This window comes from Manduca sexta, chromosome 25, assembly GCF_014839805.1.
Source record: "Manduca sexta isolate Smith_Timp_Sample1 chromosome 25, JHU_Msex_v1.0, whole genome shotgun sequence".
Taxonomy (NCBI): Eukaryota; Metazoa; Arthropoda; class Insecta; order Lepidoptera; family Sphingidae; genus Manduca; species Manduca sexta.
The window spans coordinates 8,070,427-8,094,142 of NC_051139.1; the positions used below are offsets into that span (position 1 = coordinate 8,070,427).

The 23,716-nt window shown below is 34.9% G+C and overlaps 1 protein-coding gene across 4 annotated transcripts in view; it reads left to right on the plus strand.

The window, feature by feature from the left end:
* The window catches only part of LOC115446756 (myosin-IIIb), a 43,583-nt gene extending 19,939 nt beyond the window's left edge, over positions 1–23,644 (plus strand). Inside the window, exons 2-23 of one of the 4 annotated variants that reach the window (XM_030173536.2) lie at positions 7,784–7,972; positions 8,949–9,104; positions 9,173–9,454; positions 9,635–9,937; positions 10,036–10,317; positions 10,552–10,740; positions 11,305–11,507; positions 11,992–12,172; positions 12,362–12,512; positions 12,641–12,851; positions 13,066–13,361; positions 13,433–13,719; positions 13,951–14,225; positions 14,772–14,937; positions 16,289–16,508; positions 18,249–18,383; positions 18,958–19,133; positions 19,468–19,646; positions 20,066–20,152; positions 21,148–21,255; positions 21,345–21,356; positions 21,769–23,644. In XM_030173536.2, coding sequence (XP_030029396.2) covers positions 7,808–7,972; positions 8,949–9,104; positions 9,173–9,454; positions 9,635–9,937; positions 10,036–10,317; positions 10,552–10,740; positions 11,305–11,507; positions 11,992–12,172; positions 12,362–12,512; positions 12,641–12,851; positions 13,066–13,361; positions 13,433–13,719; positions 13,951–14,225; positions 14,772–14,937; positions 16,289–16,508; positions 18,249–18,383; positions 18,958–19,133; positions 19,468–19,646; positions 20,066–20,152; positions 21,148–21,255; positions 21,345–21,356; positions 21,769–22,123 — 4,419 coding nt within the window. In that variant the 5' untranslated portion in view covers positions 7,784–7,807 and the 3' untranslated portion in view covers positions 22,124–23,644. Of the gene's footprint in view, positions 1–7,783; positions 7,973–8,948; positions 9,105–9,172; positions 9,455–9,634; positions 9,938–10,035; positions 10,318–10,551; positions 10,741–11,304; positions 11,508–11,991; positions 12,173–12,361; positions 12,513–12,640; positions 12,852–13,065; positions 13,362–13,432; positions 13,720–13,950; positions 14,226–14,771; positions 14,938–16,288; positions 16,509–18,248; positions 18,384–18,957; positions 19,134–19,467; positions 19,647–20,065; positions 20,153–21,147; positions 21,256–21,344; positions 21,357–21,768 lie in introns of those variants that run through there. The other 3 variants (XM_030173538.2, XM_037442746.1, XM_030173539.2) reach the window with 3 other exon arrangements.
* The last annotated feature ends 72 nt before the right edge of the window (positions 23,645–23,716 follow it).

Sequence of the window (23,716 nt, forward strand, 5' to 3'; positions counted from 1 at the left end):
TAATATAAGAGAAAAAAAAAGAAATTCATGGATTAAGACATACACTTTTTTTTTTTTTTATCATACTTGTACGGCAGAATTCTTCTATGTTATTGGTGGCAGTTTGTATTCGGTAGAGAGCCCCGAGCAGCGAGCACTTTAGAGGCTTGAACGGCAATGTGGGTGCGTAATGCCATCTGTCAGACAGACTGTTCCGACGGCCGTGGTCAAGCATTATGAGATACTCTATAATGCTGTGAAGGGATTGCATTATGCACCTCAAAGGCTTCGTTGTACTACAATATTGAATCAACAAAGCTTCTAAATCCATTGTCTTACATTTAGTACACGAGCTCGAAGGTTTTTGTGTCGACCAATCTGATTAGTTAGTACAGAAAGTTGCAACTATTTAGTACGGCTCCGCTTGTTGACAAAATATTAGTATTTTGCTTCACGCTTTCGCCGCGTTATAAGTATCAAATTGATTACTTACACCATAAAAGAAATGTTCGTTCACGGCTATGGGCTTCACTATCTCGCTTATTGACGTCGATATTTCAAATTGGCTATCAACTAACACGAACCAACCGAAAGGTAATGTTCTGGTCTCCGCAACAGAGTAGATGTCATTATTATCTTCACACGTCATTATTTCAATATCTTTTATTAGATCGCGTACGGTATCAACCAGATGATTTTAACGATGGTGAACTTAGTTGTTTCTTAGTTTTATGTTTGTATAGACATACAATTTATTATTGCGATAAACAAATATTTATTTTCAATGTTTAATTTAATTAACAAGTTTTCATATCTAATAGTCTTTAAACGGTTTTGCGGCCATAGCTTATCATAACAACATGGTGAAAAATAATTTGTAGCAATTTGATCGACTGTGTAAAATTAAATTATTTGTTGTCGGATGATTGATTCATGATCACAATACACATTTGGAAATTAATTTTATTATAACAGTGATATAGAACCTACGTCATGTACTAATAAGAAAACAATAAAAATGTAGCTTAGCCGAAATTTGCAAAGGTTTAACCCTTTTTAAATTTATTATTTCAAACTGGTAAACTGTACTATTCCGCGATGGAATATCAAATGGAAAGTACCGCCTAACCTTCAACAGGAAATTTCAATTGCTATTATTAAAATACAATACGACCGCCTGAACATGGGAAGATTGTTGAACATTGTGTTTAAAATAGTGTGTGAAACCACATTGCCCTCTCATAACTTGACGGAAATTAAACATCTTCAAAACTAAATTTGTTTTCATTAATTACAATCTAGGCATGTGTGATAAACTATAAACATACATTATATTATAAATGTTTTTGGCGAAGTTACGTAATAATGTCAAGTCTACGTTTTTGGATGGCTTTGAATGGCGCGACGAGATTGCCGTTCGCCTGATGGTAAGCGATACGACCGTCCATAAACAGTATAAACACCATACAACGCATTGAATTACAAAGTATAGTTTGGTATTTCATTGCGCTCGCCATCGTGAGACATGAGATGTTAAGCCTTATTATGTCCAATAATTACTCTGGTTACAATGTTTTAACGCACACACTGACGCATTTTATCCCTAGAAGCGTAGGCTAAGTCGTAAGTAATACATAAGCGTATTGCATTCGCCAATTTATTTATTAGTTAAACTAAATTATCGGGACCTAGAATCTTGCCCGCGCCGAAAAACAAAGACACAACAAGAAACAGGACGTCACAGTTCATTGGCAAGTGTCAGTAATCGATTAACCGAGTTACTTGTACGGTTTTTCGTTAAAGTTTTATTCACCAAATAAACTTGCTTTTTTGCGAGACGCTAGAACCCGTATTACTTAAAAACTAATATACATGCATCGGGTATTTTCAGACCAGGTCTATCTTAGTATGTAGTTCAATTGACACAGTTATCTGAAACAGTCATATTCACGTAGGTGTGCACCTGTGCAATAATCATCTTATTATCAAGTGAGATGTTAAATATAAGATTATAGTAACTTAATATTAATTTTCTAATATCTCTACATATTATAAAACAGTCCCCCGTCGTCTTGGTCTAAACGCGATAAACGCAAAAAAAAACTGAACGAATTACGATGAAATTTGGTATGGAGATAGTTAAGACCCCGGAAAGGAGATAAGCTACTATACATCTTGGGAAAAAAATATATAGCGGGACTTTTATCCCGGACATCTTTCCCCTAGATGAACCCGCGAACAACATCGAATGATAAAATATAATTAAAGTCTTCAGAAATCAGCAAAACATTTTGTAACATTACGTGTTGCGTCAACAAAATACCGGCACAATAATACAATTTAAAGTATTATTAAATTACTTCTTTATTCTGTTTTGAAAGAAGTTTAAAAAGCCATTGAACTTTAAACAGGTTGTTAAAAGTTTAAAAGTAAATTGAATGCTAAATACAATGTAAATTTCATCACCATAATCGCACAATACAACGTTTAAGTTTAGGTTAGATTTATTAATTACTTGTGTTACGTATACAACAGCTACTTGATCACAAAGTCTCAAAATAGACTAAAATATTTAAATGAAAGAAATGAAATGTCAAAGTGAAATTTGGGTTTTTCTGTTCAATATTAGCCCGGAGTCTGGAATTTGTGCCCGATATGGCGATAGGCTCGCCCCCTATCACATCCTGGGACGGAACGCACTCGGCGAAAAGTGGGTGCCTTGGTTGCACCTCTGCATACCCCTTCGAGGATAACTGCGTGATGATGTGTGTATGTGTATTTAAATGAAGTTGTAAAATATTTAAAACAATTATATCACGAAATATGCTTTATTTACACAAATGTAAATAAAATACTATAATTATAATGAACTACAAATTGAAAAGTAAATATAATAGTTAAGGCCCTAAACCACGGTATTACATTGGTAATAAATTGCGCATCAATTTTCTTTATAACATTTCGATTGTAAATTATAGAAATGGCCGATTTGTCACCGCGCGATTCGTGACAGAAACAAACAGTGAAAGTGTCGCTCCGATGCGACATCGCGTCCGTCCGTCAGTCACACAGAGCAAGACCTCTTTTTGCATGAAAATATTTTAATGGCCGTGTTTGCGGTGCATTGTGCGGACTAATTGCTGGTGTCTATATTATGATGGATTACGGTCTGCTTCGACGCTCCAATGAGCACACGATCGATAGATACTGCCTATATTATGTGATATTAAAAGTGTTACTTGTTTTTGCTTCCCATCTTTTATATGACGACAAAATAACAGCAAAGTGACGTTGGATTAACAATTGTTCTACCCTTCTGCATTCACTTCCTAATCACTTTTCTTTGGTTTCATACCAAATTCAGGGGCCGTAGGAATGACATACCCTAGCGGTAAATTGATTGTCAGCATATGTGATTTTCATTTTTGTTTTTTATTAGCGTTAAGGAATTGTAGAAAGACATCCTGCCTATGGCTTCAAAATTTCTAAGGCTTTCTGTACGTTGAATATTCGAACGCCATTAGTTAATTTTATGATTACTTAATTAGACAAGGTGTTCCACCTGTCACTTAATCTTTTTCCAACTTTTTTGTGTCATAAAAAGTAATATTTTCCTTAATAATAATAATTTTGTGCAACATTGAAGACATATTATAATTAAATGAAAATAGTTCTGACCTCCGTCTTCACACATCTTTTGCCACAATATAAACAAAACTATAATTAACACAATTAAGCACCTAATAAAATGATTATTCTAATTACCGTTTCCAGTCACTTCTCTTTTAATTTCACTGTCATATAAAATCCTTCGTAGCGCAACGAAGTTCCATAGAAAAATGGACATTCTCTTTTAAAACGAAGTGCAATCTTCATCATCTTACCCATACAGATAACTAACTGGGGTTAGTTTCTAGTTGCACAATAAAAAATCTGTTTTGTTACATCGCATAATACAGGAAATTCAAAAGCAAACTAATCGTGTTTCCTTTTAAAGATACCCATCAAAAATCTCTTTTGTGTACTTAATGAACTGTAAATATTTATTAGTCATTGAAATTACATCATTCCTCTTCTAAAGGATTAAAACGTTTATTTATATTTATGCATAATTATGCGTAAAATGACAAGTGTGTTAATAGGTTGGTTAGGAAGTATCTTATTAACAGAGTATTGTTAATATTGCACACAGATTAAATAACCCGTGTACGTTTCAATTACACCATCTGCCGTTGAATCGCTAACGGTGATGTGGCGCAAAGACTTGGTAAAGGCAATGTTATGATTGACAGTGGGAACTAATCGTGAATCGGTTACGGGGTCAAAAACTTAGTGCCATTCATTGGACCACATTCTAATTTTGCACCATCATACATAGTGGGTATATTGGTGGGTGAAATTAATCACTTCTAATGGAGAAGCTAACCGCTAAGTGTCACCTAATGGTAACTGATGACCGCCACCCACAATCATCAACAATAAAGAAATGACAATATGTCACCGACCTTATTTATTCTCAGTTGATCTTGTAGATCATCCATAAATCGTAATACGTCCATAAAGTCATCCACATACATAATTTACAACATTGTAAATACAAAAAATACAATGCACAATTGTATACCATCACCCATGGTATTGAAATATAATTAACTCATTCCCACATATAAGACCTGTTAGGTACTAATGATAAAATACTAACGGAATAAAGCTAAGTCAATAACAATAGAAATTTTAAGAATTTAAATATGGAATGGTTTTATAAATATGTTCAAGACTCTGGTTTAGGTGCCTGTTTTACTTAAAAAATACATCGAACAAGAAACACGTTAAGCAGTTAATTATAGAGCTATAATGGGTGATATAGAAACGAAATAGTTCATTAAATATAAAGTTAATATATCAAAAGTATGTCACAATATACGTACTCGCGTGACACTAGCTAAGACATGCCGGCATGTACAATTATTAAACTCGCAAGTTGCAACCGCGGAATCACCTTAAAGTAAGTTACATAGCAAATTTTACATAAAGTGTTTACTGTGCAAATATTGTCACGTCACTAAGTTACGACACTGCGGCTCCTCAAATTTGACATCGATATTGTAACACACTCTTCTGAGTGGAAAACGTTATGTGCAACGGAAACTAGTGTTTGATCAAACAACTTTTTTACAATAGGATCGTTTCCTATGTTTAATTATGTATATCATTTCATCTATATAACCGAAAAAAATACGTAAAAGTAAATCGTCTTTGAAGTCACCACCAAACTTAGGTGAAAAATCGAAATATTTTGTGAGCATAGGTGGCAACGTGCTAGAGTTATCGCGCCATCTCTTCCTCAAGCACGCAGTAACATGGCCGGTGACACTAGGTACGTCACGGTTTGCTATTACTGTTATTTGACAGCTACTCCTTCTAATTAATAATTCTAATTTCAAACTTTTATAACTTATTACTGCATAGATTTGGAAAAAAATCCGTGAGATGTTAATTTTTACATTTTTAATAAATTATTTTTTAAAAAGTAGTGCAACTACTCCATGACATTAACCGTAAAGTATACAATGATAGCAGCATTTTGGCAAATAGGCGTAATGAATAAAGTCTTAGGTAATGTTTATGATAAAAGCGACGATAGCCTAGTTGGGTATGGAACGATCTGCCGAGACGAATGTCCGCAGGTTCAAATCCCAAGGGCACACACATCATGTGTGTATTCTTTGTGAATTTATCGTTCGCTTTAACGGTGAAGGAAAAACATCGTGAGGAAACCTGCACATCTGAGAAGTTCCTCTATAGGAATTTCGAAGGTGTGTGAAGTCTACCAATCCGCACTAGGCCAGCGTGGTGGACTAAGGCCTAATCCCTCTCAGTAGTAGAGGAGGCCCGTGCTCAGCAGTGGGCAAGTATATAATACAGGGCTGATATTATTATTATATTATATATGTTTATGATAATACACATGACACTAATATATACATGAATTGTCATACCATCAACAAGGATAAGGCCAATTACTGATTATGAGTGACTTATTTATTGGTTAAACCACAATTGACTAGTAATCAGTGTCCTTTTTTATAATATTCTTATAAAAACTGAATACAACGACAATCCTTGTTTCCGATTTACGCCGGATAATGTTTTTATATAGTAATTAAATAATAAATTCTTCCTGCTGTTCTTACATAAATACCACAGCAAAGGTGGTTATTGCAACTGAATTGTAGAATAACAAGGAAATAAAATAATATTTATGATGGTTACAAAAGTAGCATAAATTAAATTACTGACCTGCATAATGAAAAAGACGATAAGTTTACGACGGTCCAAATTATTAATGCAATATTTTTTTATGTTCGGTTAATTATGTAAATTTTTACGCCTAAAAACTAATTTATTCCACACGCGAATCAAAGTAGCTCGACAAAATTAAATCATCAATACTAACAAGTCAATAAAGCATCAAATTTATTTGACGTGTAGCAGAATATCATTACCGATAATATCTAAAATCTATTGGAAATTTCGGACATGCAAATAATGCGATTATGCGGTGATATTATGCGTGAAATTATATTAATCAGAAATTCTAGAAATGTAACCGCATTTGGAACAATCGAATCAAACAGCGCAAATCAGTAACCTAAACTTTGAATATGAGATCAAGCGAACGCGTTTCTGTTAACGCAAATAACATTTTAACAATCGGTCATAATATTGAATGTAGATTTCTAAGATTAAGATCAACGTAAACGGTTAACGTTTATGAAATCATTAATATTAATATAACATATAAAACTCTCCGTTCTGACCATTACCACTTTCATACCAACAATGAAAATGTATCTATAGTTTCTTTAGCTGCATATATTTATTTATTACTCACAGTGCGTTATAACTTTTTCTAGATTTCTACTGTTTATAATTTCTCATTTTTTAAGAGATTATTGTATTATTCGTGTTCAAATGTGGGTAGGTATATACCGATATGGCATATCGGTATCATAATAACATTCGTGTAAACACGCATACCAAAAACAATAATTATTCGATGCATTTATAAATACCGAGTACTTTCTTGGCGACTAATACAGGAACACCTTATTAAACAAGTACTTACCTTACCGTCAATTAACTTCAAGCAGGTAGCTATTCTATTATGCGGTGATTTGCATATCACTTATTTATTACCATACATTTTAATACCTAATCTGCTACTTTTATTTCGTCACTTTATTATATTAAATGGATAATATAAATTTCACTTTCTAGTTTTTCAAATAAAAACCAGGAATGAGGCTTATACCGCTATATTCGGCATATTTTGGTACTAATCAACATATTAATGGGCATTATGTAACTTATCTATCCGGATATACAAGTATCGAAAAGTTGTTATTCAATATTTAATTACCGTTCCATTCATTATTTCTTTCCACCGCAGCCAATCGAATGAATTTAGTTGGCAGTTTTGTACATTGCTAGTATACTAACAACTATTAAACCTTTTTGACAGTTATACATATAATAAATATTATTATATCATATAATGCAAAACATAAATAAGTATTAGCTTTTACTTTAGAAGTATCTAGAGAGAAAGGCCTTTCTTTTCATAATTAGGACTAACAGGGATTTGCAGTTAGCAGTATCCCCAGACAATATGCATAGGCCCCGTACAGACGATGCCACGGCAAAAAGTATACAGCATCTGCGAGATGCCTTAGCCACCAAAACATGAAATTAGTTTTTATTTATTAGACTACGGAAGAATAAATCTGATTATTGCTTGCAGATGCGTACTAACAATCCGTGAGCCATGCGGAGCGACATGGCGTACCGCGGGCTGTCCCAGCACGTGGAACTGGACCGGGCAGCAGATCCTCGGGACCGGTTCACGCTGCAGGAGCTGATCGGCGAAGGCACCTACGGCGAGGTTTACTGCGCCAGAGACAAGAAGAGCGGCAGACGAGTTGCTGTTAAGGTAGGTAATGGTAAATTACAGCAAACGATACATAATGATTCTATAAATGAAGCATTTAGTAAATACCAAGCTTCCCAATGCTCCATTATTAAAAATGAAATAAAGTATCGTAAGTCCTCTGTTGGAGTCGTAAAACGAAAAGGTCATACAACAAAAGGTCTTGTCAGAAACAATAAAAAGAAACGCGATAAACTGTAGTAAGGAACTATCGCATTTTAATCTACAGAATAAAATTTAAGCCTATTGTATAAAAAGTGGTCAAGTATAATATGTTGTCTTGATAAAATTATTGTCCGCGTGCTACAACTCCTCCACAGATCCGCTAGTTAGTCACAGGAAAAGTTGTTGACCTTATCTGGTACACGCCGTGACGTCAGCGCACGTTATATCAGCTCTACAATGTATAGTGCAACATTTTAAAACAAAGACGTTATTTGGCATTAGATATTCCAATTTCGAAACAAACGTGACCTACGCCGCATAGCTTTAAAAGGTTCAAAGCGCGTTCATAAGCAATGATGGAGATATGGCAGAGAAACAACGACCTGTAGCAACTTTTGTTACTTATTAAAATGCTCTAAATAATAAACCATAAAATGGTTATGGTTCGAGACTCATAAACGGCAGTTTATTTTAATAAATGTAAAGATTACGCACTAATGAGTGTCTGATGAAAACCTCTTCTTTGCACGATGAATTACGAAGGTAATTAAAGTAAACGCCGTGAATGTTGGCGTATATAGACACATCTGAGTGAACAAGTAAATAAAGCATAGGTCACTGAGTTTTATGGTGGTATTGTTAACACTTCGTTTGTAATTGATTGCATGGATGTTATCACAAGCGTACTCTAGCATTGGTGTCAAGGCTACGTAACAATGTATAGATATAAAGGCTTCTTTTTTATGAATACTATAATAATATTGCGTAAATTAAACCTTATAAGAAAGAAATTTAAATGTATATTAATTTGCAGATATTGGAAAACATCACAGAGAATATAGAAGAAATTGAAGAGGAATTTCTCGTATTTCGTGACTTGTCTAGTCATCCCAATATTCCTGAGTTTTTTGGTCTATTTTTAAAACGCGGCGCCAGCTCTGACGATGATCAAATTTGGTTTGTTATGGAGGTCGGTGACATTTCATATTTATATGTTTTGTAAATGTGACAATAGCCTCATGTGTGTTTAAATTGCAGCTGTGCACTGGTGGCTCGGTAACAGATTTGTGTGCTGGCATGCGCGCTCGCGGCAGTAATATAACTGAGCCGCAGCTCGCGTACGTACTGCGAGGGACTGTGCGAGCGCTGACACATCTTCACGCGCATCGATGCATGCACCGTGACGTCAAAGGACACAACATTCTTTTGACCGAAGACGCCGAGGTCAAACTAGTCGATTTTGGTGTCTCATCACATTTGGCGGCCACAGCGGCAAGGAGAAACACTTCAGTGGGCACGCCATATTGGATGGCTCCAGAGGTAAACTACAAATTCACTTTATATATAATATTCAATCATAAACGCAAAGTATTCATTTGCTGTCCTACATTAAGCGTATTATTGCAGTGACCGTAATACAATGTCAACAGAATTTTGAAAGTAACACTGATCTCATTTCGTGATTATGATATGGTTTAAGGTTACACTATTCAATTTCAGGTTATCGCATGTGAACAACAGCTGGATGAATCGTATGACTGTAGGTGTGATGTGTGGTCGGTGGGAATTACGGCCATTGAGCTGGCCGAAGGTGAACCTCCATTGTCAGGACTGCATCCGATGAGGGCTTTGTTCCAAATTCCACGTAACCCTCCACCTAGTTTGACCCACCCAGAAATGTTTTCACCACAACTCACAGACTTCATCGCAGATTGTTTGATAAAAGACATGAACCAAAGGCCGTTTGCGAGAGAACTTTTGGAACATCCTCTGCTACTCGCCGTCAGTAGTTTTGAGGACAAGGTATTGTCAACATTTTTACAAATGACATAGTTGGAATCAATATTGCTCTATCTAATTAGTGCCTTACAAATATTGTAACTATCGTAATATATATTCAGATCCGTAAGGAGCTCCAAGCAGAGATTAAACGACAGAGAGCCGAAGGTCGAAGTTGTCGAGCTCCTGAAGCAACAACGAAAAGAGGCAAACTGAAATCGCATCGAAAAGCAAAACCGGAAAAAATGTATACAGATGATTTAGCAACATTAGAAGTTCTAACTGAAGACGCTATAGTTGAACAACTGCAAAAAAGATACAATCAGAATCAAATATATACATACATCGGAGATATTCTGGTTGCTGTAAATCCTTTTACTGATGTAGGAATTTACACGACAAAGGTGTGCATGAGCATAGTGGCTATTTTATTGCGTTATTAATAAATTTCTTCTTATAAATTATTCATTTCGAAATCTTAGAAATCTTTCACTGCCGTAATAAATGCGTGCCTTGCCTTATATTTACCATTAATTGAAATCATTTATATCTTATTAATTTGTTTTAATGTACAACTTTCTCTTTAAGTTGGATATTTAACTATAAATATATACTTAATATATATGAAATTATTTTAGACACAGCAAATATATCAAGGCCGGTGTAGATCAGACAATCCGCCACATATTTACGCGGTGGCGGACGCGGCCCACCAGGCGCTCATGCACCAGAAACAACACCAAGCCATTGTTATATCAGGGGAAAGCGGCGCCGGCAAAACTGAATCCGCAAATCTTTTATTAAAGCAGCTAGTATTTTTATCAAAGGTAATAACAGCAATTAAACAGTTCAATTTATTGTAGGTTAAACAATTACTACATAAGCTAGTTATAAAGATAAACTCCTCTGATATTGCTACCCGTTTTAGTTATATGTAAGCAAACAAATACGAGGAGAAAAAAATAACAATAAATAGCTTTACAAAACTAAAGCTTATTGCTTAATTAATAAGTCCTCAAAAGGGTTACGCGTGGATAATTTGGAACAATCAATACTTTATTGAAGTGTTAAACTTGTCTAATAACAAGTGATTGCACTGTGGGTGCAATTATCCGACCGGCTTGTTCAATTGTTTCGCCTCGTATTTAAGTTGGAGTTTTTACCCCGGCGACTGCAGGCCGCCTGACCTCGTGCGAGAAACTGTTTACTCGTAGATTAACGATCATCTCTAGTGTTAATACTAGCTTATTAATAAAGAAATTTAATAATACCCACGCAGAGATAAGATATCAACGATCGTGTACATAGAAACACAGGTACATTATCGGCGCGCGTGTTTAGCAGATTTAGATAAAACCATGTAAATATTTATTAATAAAATATATTTTCAGACACAAAATCGCAACCTGGAAGAAAAGATTCTGCAAGTAAATCCAATTATGGAATCGTTTGGCAACGCGCGAACAGGGATAAATGCAAATAGTTCTCGTTTTGGAAAATATCTAGATTTGTCAATGATGAGAGTGGGGAGGATATCAGGAGCTAGGATATCCGTATATCTTCTAGAACAGTCTAGGGTGGTCCACCAAGCAGTGTAAGTAATTTTTCAAATACTTTCATTGAATATTTTTTTTTAGATTACCACAACGGCTTTTGAGATAATTACATTACAGAGAGCTCAAACTGCATTCAGTTTCTTCGATTATCTTATAAATATGCGTATTGCGTACATAGGTACGTATAGGTAGGTGGAGATTATAGAATCTCCACATTCATTGAGCTGTATATAGTTGCGGGAGATAAATGCTAGTTGAAATTTATAATATACACTATTGTTCATACTTTAGAGACGTCGTAGAATACTGATTATATACCCGAGCTTTATGTTTTAAGAAAGTCAGCAACTTAAAGTCATTCAGTACTGGCTAATGATACACCGGTACTGCTGATTTGGGACTCGACTAAACTATGAAATAATATAAAAAATATATTTTCTGGATGGCCCTTGATGACCATTGATTATACTGTGATATTAATTTATAAAACTAAAATATCTGATGTCAAAATATTACTTTCAGAGGTGAAAGTAATTTCCACGTCTTCTACTATCTTTACGACGGACTGGAAAGCGAAGGCCGCTGGAGGAAGTTTTATCTTGACGAACAATTGAAGTCGCGACATCGATATTTGCAACCCCTTTCTGTAGTCCACAGAGAGCACAATGTTCATCGTTGGCGCCAACTCAATCAAGCTTTCAAGGTAAAATAATGAAATTTAATTAAATTACTCTTCGGAATTGCAGTTGTTCCAAATTTCAAAGTTCTTTTTCTCTGATTTTCTTTGATATTTATTAAATATATACTATATAGAAATTAATGCAAGTTTTCTTTTATTAGTAATTACAATATGTGAATCATAACTGCTATGCTATTTCGATATTGGATATAGGTGGTCGGCTTCCAAGAAGAGGAAGTTCAAATCATATATAAAATGCTGGCAGCAATACTCCATCTCGGGGACATAGAATTCGGCGAGACCGCCGGTGAAGATAACACGGACAATAAAGCAACTATAATCGACACGGCGCCGTTACACAGAGGTGAGCTCGGCGTACTAATGTCACGATAATGATGTGCATTAAGTCCTTTGTTGTAGATATCATTACTGAAGAAAGCAACACAATAACTACTTTTATTTCCGTGTTTATACGTAACATTGTTTTTGCAGCGTCATGTTTATTGGGAGTTGAAACAGGAGATCTAAGGGAATGTTTGACTAGTAGTACCGTGGTAGCGAGGGGCGAAACTATCGCTCGACATAGCTCGCCTACTGAAGCAGCCGTCGCGAGAGATGCCACCGCCCGTGGTTTATACGCCAGAGCGTTTGACAGGATTGTGGAGAGAATTAACGCGTTACTATGTCAAAATAGACCAAATGCGTACGTATAACTCTATCTATATAATATTTAATTTAGTAATAGTAAAGGCATTGAGGAAATCATCGTTTCCCGCTTCTATTTATACCTATCCAATGTATAAAACATGAACAATTAATGCTTCAGAAACAAATGTATAAATATTAATGACATGTATGGATGTCTAACTCCATTGTAACAACTTTGTAACAGGCCAATGATACAACTTTTCTTGCAGTCACGAACAACTCTCTATTGGAATACTGGACATTTTCGGATTCGAGAACTTTAACAAGAACTCGTTCGAACAACTCTGTATAAACATCGCTAATGAGCAAATTCAATACTATTTCAACCAGCACATATTTACTTGGGAGCAACAGGAATATATGGCGGAGGGTGTACCGGTAGACCTCATTGAGTTCTCTGATAATAGACCTGTTCTAGATATGTTATTATCGAGGCCGATGGGCTTGTTGGCTTTGCTTGATGAAGAGAGTCGTTTTCCTCGTTCTAACGATCGGACTTTAATTGGTAATTATTGTTGCAATTATAATAGAAATACTGCCTTGGCGTCCTTTTTCATAACTGTTTTAATTTTTTAGAAAAGTTCCACAACAACGTCAAAAGTAAATACTACGTCAGACCAAAGTCAGATGCTATATGCTTCGCGATTCATCACTTTGCTGGTCGCGTAGTTTACCAAGCTGATGGGTTTTTAGAGAAGAATCGCAACTTCTTACCCCCAGAAGTGGTGCAGTTGATGCGACAAAGCCAATACGATATAATCAGGTTTTTATTCCAATGTCCAATCACGAAGACAGGGAACCTATACTCCCCATTGCAAGGAGATATGGATAGAAGTCTGGAGAGTCCATCAGAGGATTCACGGGTAAATATTGTTAAATATCTATAGAGTTTAGTTATGACAGCTATTTGTGAAGTGCAATAGCAAAAGACTGAATGAGTGAGCTAGTTGATATACTTATGGCATGGTATCAACTATGAAATGTGGCGCTTAATTTTCATGGATAAATTTGACGTGTTTCAATAACTGCACTATTTCAATGTTAATTATGTAACAAATAATATTTCAGATCTGTAAAGTCGTTTAATATTACAGGACCGCTTCAATAGCCGTGGTTTGGCGTCACAGTCGCGAGCGCAGCAGACAGTATCCACATACTTCCGATATTCACTGATGGAACTCCTCCAGAAGATGGTTAGCGGAACTCCTCAATTCGTCAGATGTCTAAAACCCAATGACTCGAGGTCTCCAAAACACTTCGACTCGGCAAAGATACTGAAACAACTTCGATACACTGGAGTACTTGAAACTATCAGAATTAGACAAAATGGATTCTCTCATAGATTGACATTTGATGAATTTTTGAAAAGGTGAGTTTAGACAAAAGTAAAAATTTTAACTTTACTATGTTGCTCTTAACTGTTATATACTTACAAATGATTGAAGTGATAAATGACAAATGATAGTGGCTTATGAATCAAAATCATTATAATATAAACAAATTTTATTTAAATAATATTTAAATATGCATCAAGTCAAGTCTATTTTCTAAAAACAATGAATGAATGCAGTGTCAATGACAGTGAATAAATTAAAATCTATTTATCGATTATTTATTATTAATATCGTAATAGATTTATTGAAATATCATCGATCTATTTTAAAATATAAAAATATTTCCGTTGTCGCAACTGATTACGAAAGTTGATTGTGATAGCAAATAGAATGAATATATTTTTCTTAAAATTTCGGACTAATAGGAATTAGGAATATTATAATATAAGCTTTTAATATTACATATCAATATTACATTGATATCATGAAGTCATCAGTACGAGTTTACTAAAATTGCAAGATATTCGTAACCATCCTCGTTTAGATCTGCCACGAATTTAAAACCCCTTTTCTATTTACAGATACAGTTTCCTAGCATTCAGTTACGACGAAGAAGTGAAGCCCAACCGCGATACATGTAGGCTCTTGCTATTGAGGTTAAAAATGGACGGATGGGCACTTGGCAAGTCTAAAGTGTTCTTGAAGTACTACCACGTTGAGCGACTTGCGAGAATATATGAAGAGCAGGTACTTATACGTAACATTATATGTTATACCCAATATAAGCAAGACCGCCAGTGATAAAAAAATAAACTTTATAACTTAGACTTTCAAATATCTGTGCAAGATATGCCATTTTAATACCGAGTAATTGCGATAAGGTCGCGTTTTGAGTGTTCAACACTACCATATATGTAACACATTATTTATTTTAAATATTATAGGTATTTATTTTAGATTTAAGGAACTTTATTCTCATAAGAAATATAATTCATTTCACTTATGATGAGATACATAAATTTATAACTTAAAGTAGGAATATTAGTTAGTCTCTGTTACTCGTCGCCATAATATGTAGCTTAAGTTTATTTTTAAAAGTATTTACACTTTCACTGTCTTTCACATTATTCGGTAATTTATTGTACGTCTGTGTGTTTTTATGTTCTTAAGGTAGTAATTCATGCTGTTGTATAATGCCACGGTAAAGAGACAACCCTGCACCTGATGGTAAGCAGGTCCAGATATAATGTCGATTGATGACGTGATTATCCCTCGCCAGCCAACACAATTATCCCTTCTAGCAATTGTTGTATACTTAACATATCTTTTTTATTTCTTCTTTCCTGCCAGCCCGAGTTGGCTTCTTTGTTTACTTTATTGGTTTTTATTTATTGTATGTCCAACATAAATAGTGTTTAGTTATATAAGCGATTTTAAGTAATAATTAAATATTGTCATGTACCTTGACTTATCATAAGTACAACTATGTTCGCCTACGTGATGAATAAAGCATTTTATTTTATAATAGATTCTATATTACCAAGCCGTATCCCAAAACATTACGGAAATCTTTTTATATTTTAAATTTGTTTTTACATAGAGACTATACATTTTAATTTAAAGTTTTTCTTTATAAATAATTCTCGTATATCCGCTATTTTAATAAAACACATTCTGCGTATTTTTTGGTTCACTACCTATTAAGGTATAAAACTATAGAGTTCTAAAGACGTAGCAGCGACGTGCAGTGATGGTAATAGGCCTGTAATAGGTTTCCGTTAGCAACATTCAACCGTGAAACTCTAAAAATACCTACTTCTTAATATTATGATATAAAAATCCAGTTGTACTCAATTGATGACAGTAAATTACTGAGAAATATCACAATGAGTAAAATAAATACGTCATATTAATTGGCAATGACAAACTTCACAAAGTAACTCTGGAAACAGTAAATTATGTTTGAAATTGAAGGTTGAAAATTATTTTTCAAAGAATGCACGTCAATACTTTTATGTAAAGCTGAAGAGTTTATTCTTTTGGTTGTTTGTTTTTTTGAACGCGCTAATAATTCATAATTTAATTACTCGTTTTTTAGATCCGAAAGATAATTCTGGTGCAAGCATGCGTGAGGCGGTGGCTCGCTCGCCGCTACTACCAGCGGCTGAAGGCGCAGATGGCCATCTCGGTGCTGACGCTGCAGCGGCACGTGCGCGGCTGGCTCACCCGGCGCCGCCTGCAGGAGCGGCAGCGGCAGCTCGCCAGGGAGTTCCAGCGGGAACAGATGGAGCAAGATAGTCGAAAACATCAGAAACCTGGTAAATTTAACAGTAAACTACAAATTGACAGAATTGAATAGCAGTGATCTTCACAAATAAATTAGATGAGTCCCTATAACACATTATAAGGTTCGTTAACCATCGTTGTGTATGATAAAAGATTTAATGGCAACAAACGTTTCTATTTTAATTTCATATTGCGTTAAGCTCCCTCAATAAGTACTAGGTTAACATAATACGAGAAAGACAGTCTTCATGGCCGAATGGTTTTCGATAAAAAATTCAACGTTATATTTTTAAATGCAATTATGTAAATTCTTTAATAAAAATGTCCAGTAATACCTCTTTCCAAACGACATTAAGTACCGTCCACTAATAAAACTCTTCCAAAAGAATGGGTTCGTCGCCTTTTCGATTACTTAAATGGTCCGGTTTAGACGAGGATTTAGTATAAGTGGAAACATTGTTTTTTCCTGGCTTTTATTTTTCTGCCTTTTCCTCTACAAAAGATCCTAAAATGTACGATGTCAACGTCGCTTTATATAAAAAATTGGATTAAAAATTATATTATTTTCTATGGAAGCAAACTACCGGGGTAAATAGTAGCGTATATGTTAAAACAGAACGTGGTCTACACATAAGTTAAATAACATCTAAATCTGCTCAGTTGTTTTTGCATTTACTTCTAACAAACATCCAAACATTTTTACAATCTTTGGCATTTTTAATATGAGTAAGATAAGCACGATTATAATATTAGTAAGATTATATAACATTAGGGATTTTTTTTCTGATGGTACTTATATTAAGTAAAGTTATAACGTGTTACAATTTATGAACATAATCCTATACATTCCATTTTTCAATATCTTCGAAATATAGTTTGGTTCTAAACGGCGATCCATCATAATATAGAGCTTGTTTCTGATCAGGTAAGCCACTGCTTTAAAGCTCCACAGTTAGTAAACATGGACCTATTATGGCCAAACCGCGAATAGTCTCGTCACTACGCTCCAGTGTGATTTGGCTCGTTCGATTAGCACCAATAGCGAGAGAATTGGCGGCTTTAACCGCGGTATCATGGCGTGCGCCGATCGCTATTGATGCGACTTAATATTATGCGAATATAGGTGTAACAATTTTACTTTTTCCTATCTATATCGATGTGAAAGTTTCAATGATGCAAGTTCGTAAATGCAGCAAACGTTGAATAGATTAAGTAAGACAAAATTCGTGGAACTGATACATGTTCTGGATACCATACAGACTTCTATCACAAAAAGAACATAATGGTACTTGTATTTTGGGAAGGTCTTGGTACTTTTTTATACTTACGTGGGCAAGAGCTGGTTTTACATCTGGTGTATGATATTCGTCATCGGAACGGTTACAAATATCATTAATATATATTAAACTGGCTTTCGCTAGCGACTTCGCCTACGTAATTGATTTTTCCGGAATATTAGTTCCGCTATATACTTTCCGGAAAAAAAGTTGTCTATGTTCTACCCAGTGTCTTAAACTATATGGCAATTTATCTTTCTAACCCGTGACTAAGAAGGCTGCAAAGTCTTCGAAACGTCGGGAGAAAATTAAAATGTAAAAACCGCGATAAAATCCAAAAAATAGTTGAATTTTAATATCTACCAAATTTCACTTCGTCGAAATACGTTCGGTAGTTTTTGAGATCGCGCTCAGAATTACAAACGCGGCAGGGGACTTAGTTTTATAATATGTTTGACTGATAAATCTTAAAATAACGTTTATTTATCATATCAGGTATTCCAAATAAGAATAAAGCAATGATAAAGGCGAAGATATTGAGAAGAATGACGTCACAAGACAGCATCGATTCAGGTTCAGGGAACAAAGAAAACGTGGACACCAACAAAGCAGCTGTTGTCATACAGAGTCGTAAGTTGTTTCATTTAAATCATTATAGTTGGTTACATGTATCATAGAAGCTATTAAACAATTTTAACAATAAAGAAGACTTTTAGCAACAAGTAATAAGTAAATTTCAACTGTCGTCATTGATCTTAAATGGCCAATTAATTAGTTTAACTACAGCCAAGAGATAGTTCTCCGTAGATATAACGTATACTATGCAGGGAAATGGTAATCCAAAGTAGGACATTTACATATTATAGGTCAAACCTCTGCGGACAAGTAAGTTCGGTTGTTACTAGTTACCACAACTTGTAGACATACTATGTATGAATTTAGGCGTCGCCGATAGGGTCCAAGTGTTGTTAAATCTAATGCTTGCCAATTACCCGCACAGTTTAATAAATTGCTATGAAACTTTCCTTACTGACGCGTATTGAACTGATTTATCAAATTCGAAACGCCTTTACATTCAATATGTTTATAGGTAATATTCTTATTTTTTTTTATATTGTTTTTCATAATAATTGAAATACCTATTTCTATGGAGTCGAGACGTTATGCAAGTATTTTGTAATATAAAAATTATTTATGTGTCCAGATTTCCGTGGGTATACGGCCCGACGTAAATGGGCGAAAGGCCGTGCGCCTCCGCCGCCTGCACACCCTGCGCCGCCTGCGCCTGCGCACCCCCCGGCACGAATTGATCCGCAACAAGTAATGCAGCAGCACTCCGTACAGGAGAGATGTGCACAGCTTCAGACCTTCGCGGAACAAGTGAGTTTATAACACATTTAGCTTTAGTTTCCATATTGAAAAAGCTTAATATTTGTTTATTTGACAGAGTATTATTATTAGTAGTATTATTCATTCAATTCAACTTTATCGTAACGTAATTTCGCTACGGTCAACTTACATAATATAAATTAAATGAGATTGAACATTTCTTCAATGCTGGAATCTTGAAAACAAAACATATTAATTACTTAAATGTTCTGTTCGTTTGCTCATTGCCTTACACATGTTTTGATTTAGGTAAAAGTTCTGTTAATCCCACCACAACTCCTTAGGAAAAGTTTATAATCGGAAAATATATCTCTCAATATCTTAGGTACACAACAAAAACCAAGAAGTGCATAAGAATCTGCGTCGTAACAAGCCCGGCATCAGACTGCAGTCGGTGCAGAGGCCACCTGATGAATACAGACAGCCGCCGGGATTCACCCTCGTGCCCGCTCTCGTCCGGGGGCAACCTTCGCAGCTGGAGCAGGACGCTAGCCGACTATCCAGGTAATATTATCATCAGCCACGTGAAGTTCTTTGCTCAAAATACGTCGCCTTAAAAGATTTACAGGGGGACCTCTCAAAGGCGACCTACATCCGGCGTTTTCATATTTGTAAAAACTGAGACCAATATATAGATTTACTGTTGTTTAGTTACTGTTGTTTTTAGGGTAAACATTTACATAGGTATACATAGGTCTTGATTAGATATATAAGCAATATTATTTATACAAATATTCTATCCTTTCGTGAAAAATAGAATCCGAAGTCCATTCTTGTGGATATTAGTTTAAAATTGTACTTATATTTTTAAATTTAATAAAATAATTGATTGTATTTCTTGCTTCTCGTTAATCGGAGTCTAACACAGTTTGTTGATTCAATTCATGCTTTCCTACGGATAATAAACTGTTAAACGGGAACAGTCCATCGCCAGAGTTTCTCGAAAGTCCCGCTAGACCGTGGGACCAGCCGTTGCTGTTTAAAAAAGACTATGAGATCAAACCTTCCAGGTCAGTATGTATTGAATAATGGAAATGTAAATATGGCTACGTAAAATGTATTTTTTAATTTCATTTGTGACTTTGTATGTTAAGTAGGTTTAAAAACTTTTTGTAGAGTAGGTACCTAAGTAGATCGAATCTGGACATGAACATTATTTTTTTTATAAATTTATTGACTTGCATATCGCTCATCTGGTAGATGACACGCCTGCCCAAAAATAGTAGTAACAGCATTCAATACTTCGATATGCGAAAAAACGCAATTGTATCTCTGCCGTGATCTCCCCACACCGACATTCATTATCTTAATTGAAGTTGATAATGTCTAGAAACTTAACTGATTAATAATTATATAGGTAATCAACACGGAACGCAACACCGCCTTTGTTTCTGCCATACGTATCTAACTAAAGAATGTTTATTCCCATGACAGAATATCGCAAGCAAGAGACCATGTAATGTTGCTATGTATATAGTTAGATATTTATATTATCTATAATTAGGTAGTGATTATGAAAATACGTATAATGTCACAACATAACATAGATTTTAACAGAATAATATAACCAAAATACCCAATTATTTTGATATAAATGCAAGACATCGTTAATATATCACAGATAATAAATAACCAAAATAAATAACCGAGTCAAATATTCGTCGGAGATAATCCTGTTCCACCCACGTACAGCTCGTACATCACGAGAATATATTCTGTTTTAGTCTGAATTTGAGCTCGCACTTATTCACGTATATCTGTACGTTCTTTTAAAGTAAGAAATCTAGAATGTAATATATATTGTGTTGACACTAATTATCTTTCATTGACAAATACACACGCGTTTTATATCCAGAAGGTAACCAGTTCATCCATTTTGCGCTACGTGTATCCCATCCCATTAATTGGCCTACCACCATATCGACCAGTATTCCATACTCCAGGACGATACTGGGCAGAAAAACCCAAAATCTACAGGTTTTAATAAGTCTTGTGCGTTTGACAGATACCACCAGCCCAGTAACGGTCATGATTACCAAGAGGAGACGCATCTACAACACAATCAGAACTGGCAGAACCTGCCGTGCAGCAGGCAGTGCAGCGGGCTTGTCAGGTACGATACAGACAATAACGTTTGTCGGCACTGGCCTTGATACAACTAACTAATCACACTTCTATCGCATGTCTTACAAATGGAATCAGCGGGATTAACAAGTACGTGCACCGTAATATTACTATTAGTTTTATTTTTATGCTTATTGCATTAAATATACTTTTATAATATACACATCACCCACACTCACACCTTTTATTCCTGAAGAGGTAGGCATAGGCGCAAATGGAGCACCCACTTTACGCCGTACGTTAGCCGTCCCTTGATGTGAGCGAGCCTATCTCCATATCGGGAACAAGTTTCAGACTCCGAGCTGATATTGAGTAGAAAAACCAACATCACTTTGTCTTGCTTGGGGATCGAACTCAAGCCCTTAAGCACTGCAATCGTACCGTAATACAACTACGCCACCGAAGCAGTCAGTTTTTTTTTACAATGTTGACTACATATTGTCTTATTAACAAATTATAATGCAAATGTATTTATTTATGTCTGAATTATTCTTTTCAACAGTAATAAAATAAATGAGCTCGTGAAGAAATCCCAGAAGTCCGAGCTGCCTCCCAGACCGGTATACAATCAAGCTCATGATCCCGAATCAACTCTTCGGAAGATACTTCGCAATTCCCCCGAAATCCTTGCCACACCTATGTTCAGTTCAGACGATGATTATACAGAGGGACCATTCCGATTCAAACAGTTACTTCGGCCAACATTGGGTCCAACAGAAAGTCTAAGAAAGAGAAAGGTTCGCAACTCTCCGGGCCAGAGTCCATGGATGTCGGACAGTTCGCAGGACAGCACGAGTTCCAATCAAGCTATGTATAAGCGACGACCACAAATCAGTATGGGAGTGTATTACAATTAATTGAAGCATTTAATTACTAACAAATGTGTTTTTTCGGATACGAGAAGGATGAAATGTGTCCAATGAATTTTGAATTTAGACTCGTATAAAGACGATGTCTCGAAATTATAGTGTTCTTAGAATCTGTTGAATATGAAATATGCTCTTAACTTTATTAGTACATTAAATGTACTGTAAAATCATTTTGCCAAGATTAGATACGCTTCCGTTAAATACCTTATAAAGAAATTATCGTAAATATTCCACAATTATTATATTTATTTTTTTATTTTTTTATACACTATTTGATGTTTTTAAAGTATAAAACTAAAGTGGAAATTATTTCTTGCCATGACATCACATTTTCTAGATATATCTTAACTGAATGGACCCACATATGATTATGATAACTGCTAAAATCTGTTTTATAAAATAATCATTTGAATTTATTGATTATTCTCTTCCAATGATTCTTTTAATACTTGCAAGTAGTCTCTTCTTCTATAAACAATGAATAATTAAAACAAAAAATTCAACATTAATAGTCTCTATAAGTTGCTACTAGATCTACTCTACACATGAAAATACAACATTATTTACTTAATTTGGTTACGCACCACGGAGTGTTTATAATATGTATAATAGATAGATCTGTTTCAAATTGTAGTCTTAATGTCACTATTATAGTAGTTCATAATACTATTACAAAACTCATATAATAGTTGTTCACAATGGGAATGGATTCTGATCTGATTATCACAATGAGGTTAAACTATAGTTGGAGTTTACCTTATCGCGAAATTTACTTACTGTCCATTGAAACAATGACATCTAAACACAATCTACTAATATATTATTGTTAGAATGCACTTGTACTTACTTTATCTACATATGCAACTCCTTATTTATTTTTAATAGCGTCTACTCTCTACCTTGTCATTTAAAACTAGGCTTTATATCACGGTGTTGATTGACGATTGTCTGCATTATTCATGTTATACTAATGTATTCATTTGTTCCGTAAACATCTGAAATGTTAACCATTCATAAGTATTTAGTTTAGGTATGTAAGTATAAATCGCTGCACCCTCCACATACATACCTAAATAAACCACCTAATCTACATTTACCAAAGTCTTACACGTAATATTAAAATAAGATCTTATCAATTTATAATAAGTAGTGACGATATTTGAATTTCAATTTTCCATTGGCATCAGTATTATTACAAAATTATAAAGTAGCTCTTAATAATACATATACTTACTTGTCTAGTTACGAAATGTATTGTTTAAAATATTTGTAGAAATATGGAACACGCCGGGCCATCGTTGGCGTGACTATAATATATTATGTAGATACCTATCACGATAATAGATCTCTCCACACATAAGTTATTGCCATCACAGAGAATTGAATTATTTGTGAATTTATAATATCATTGAGGGTCTTTGTGATAATGTGCCAATGATTACGTATGTAAGTAAACAGTCGTCTGCACGGATGATGTTAAAACGTATGAAATAAAGTTTATGCAATTTATCCATGACTTTCAATAACTCCACAAAACTTTTGACCCATGAAACGTTAAACGTCAACAAGCAACAAAAAGTG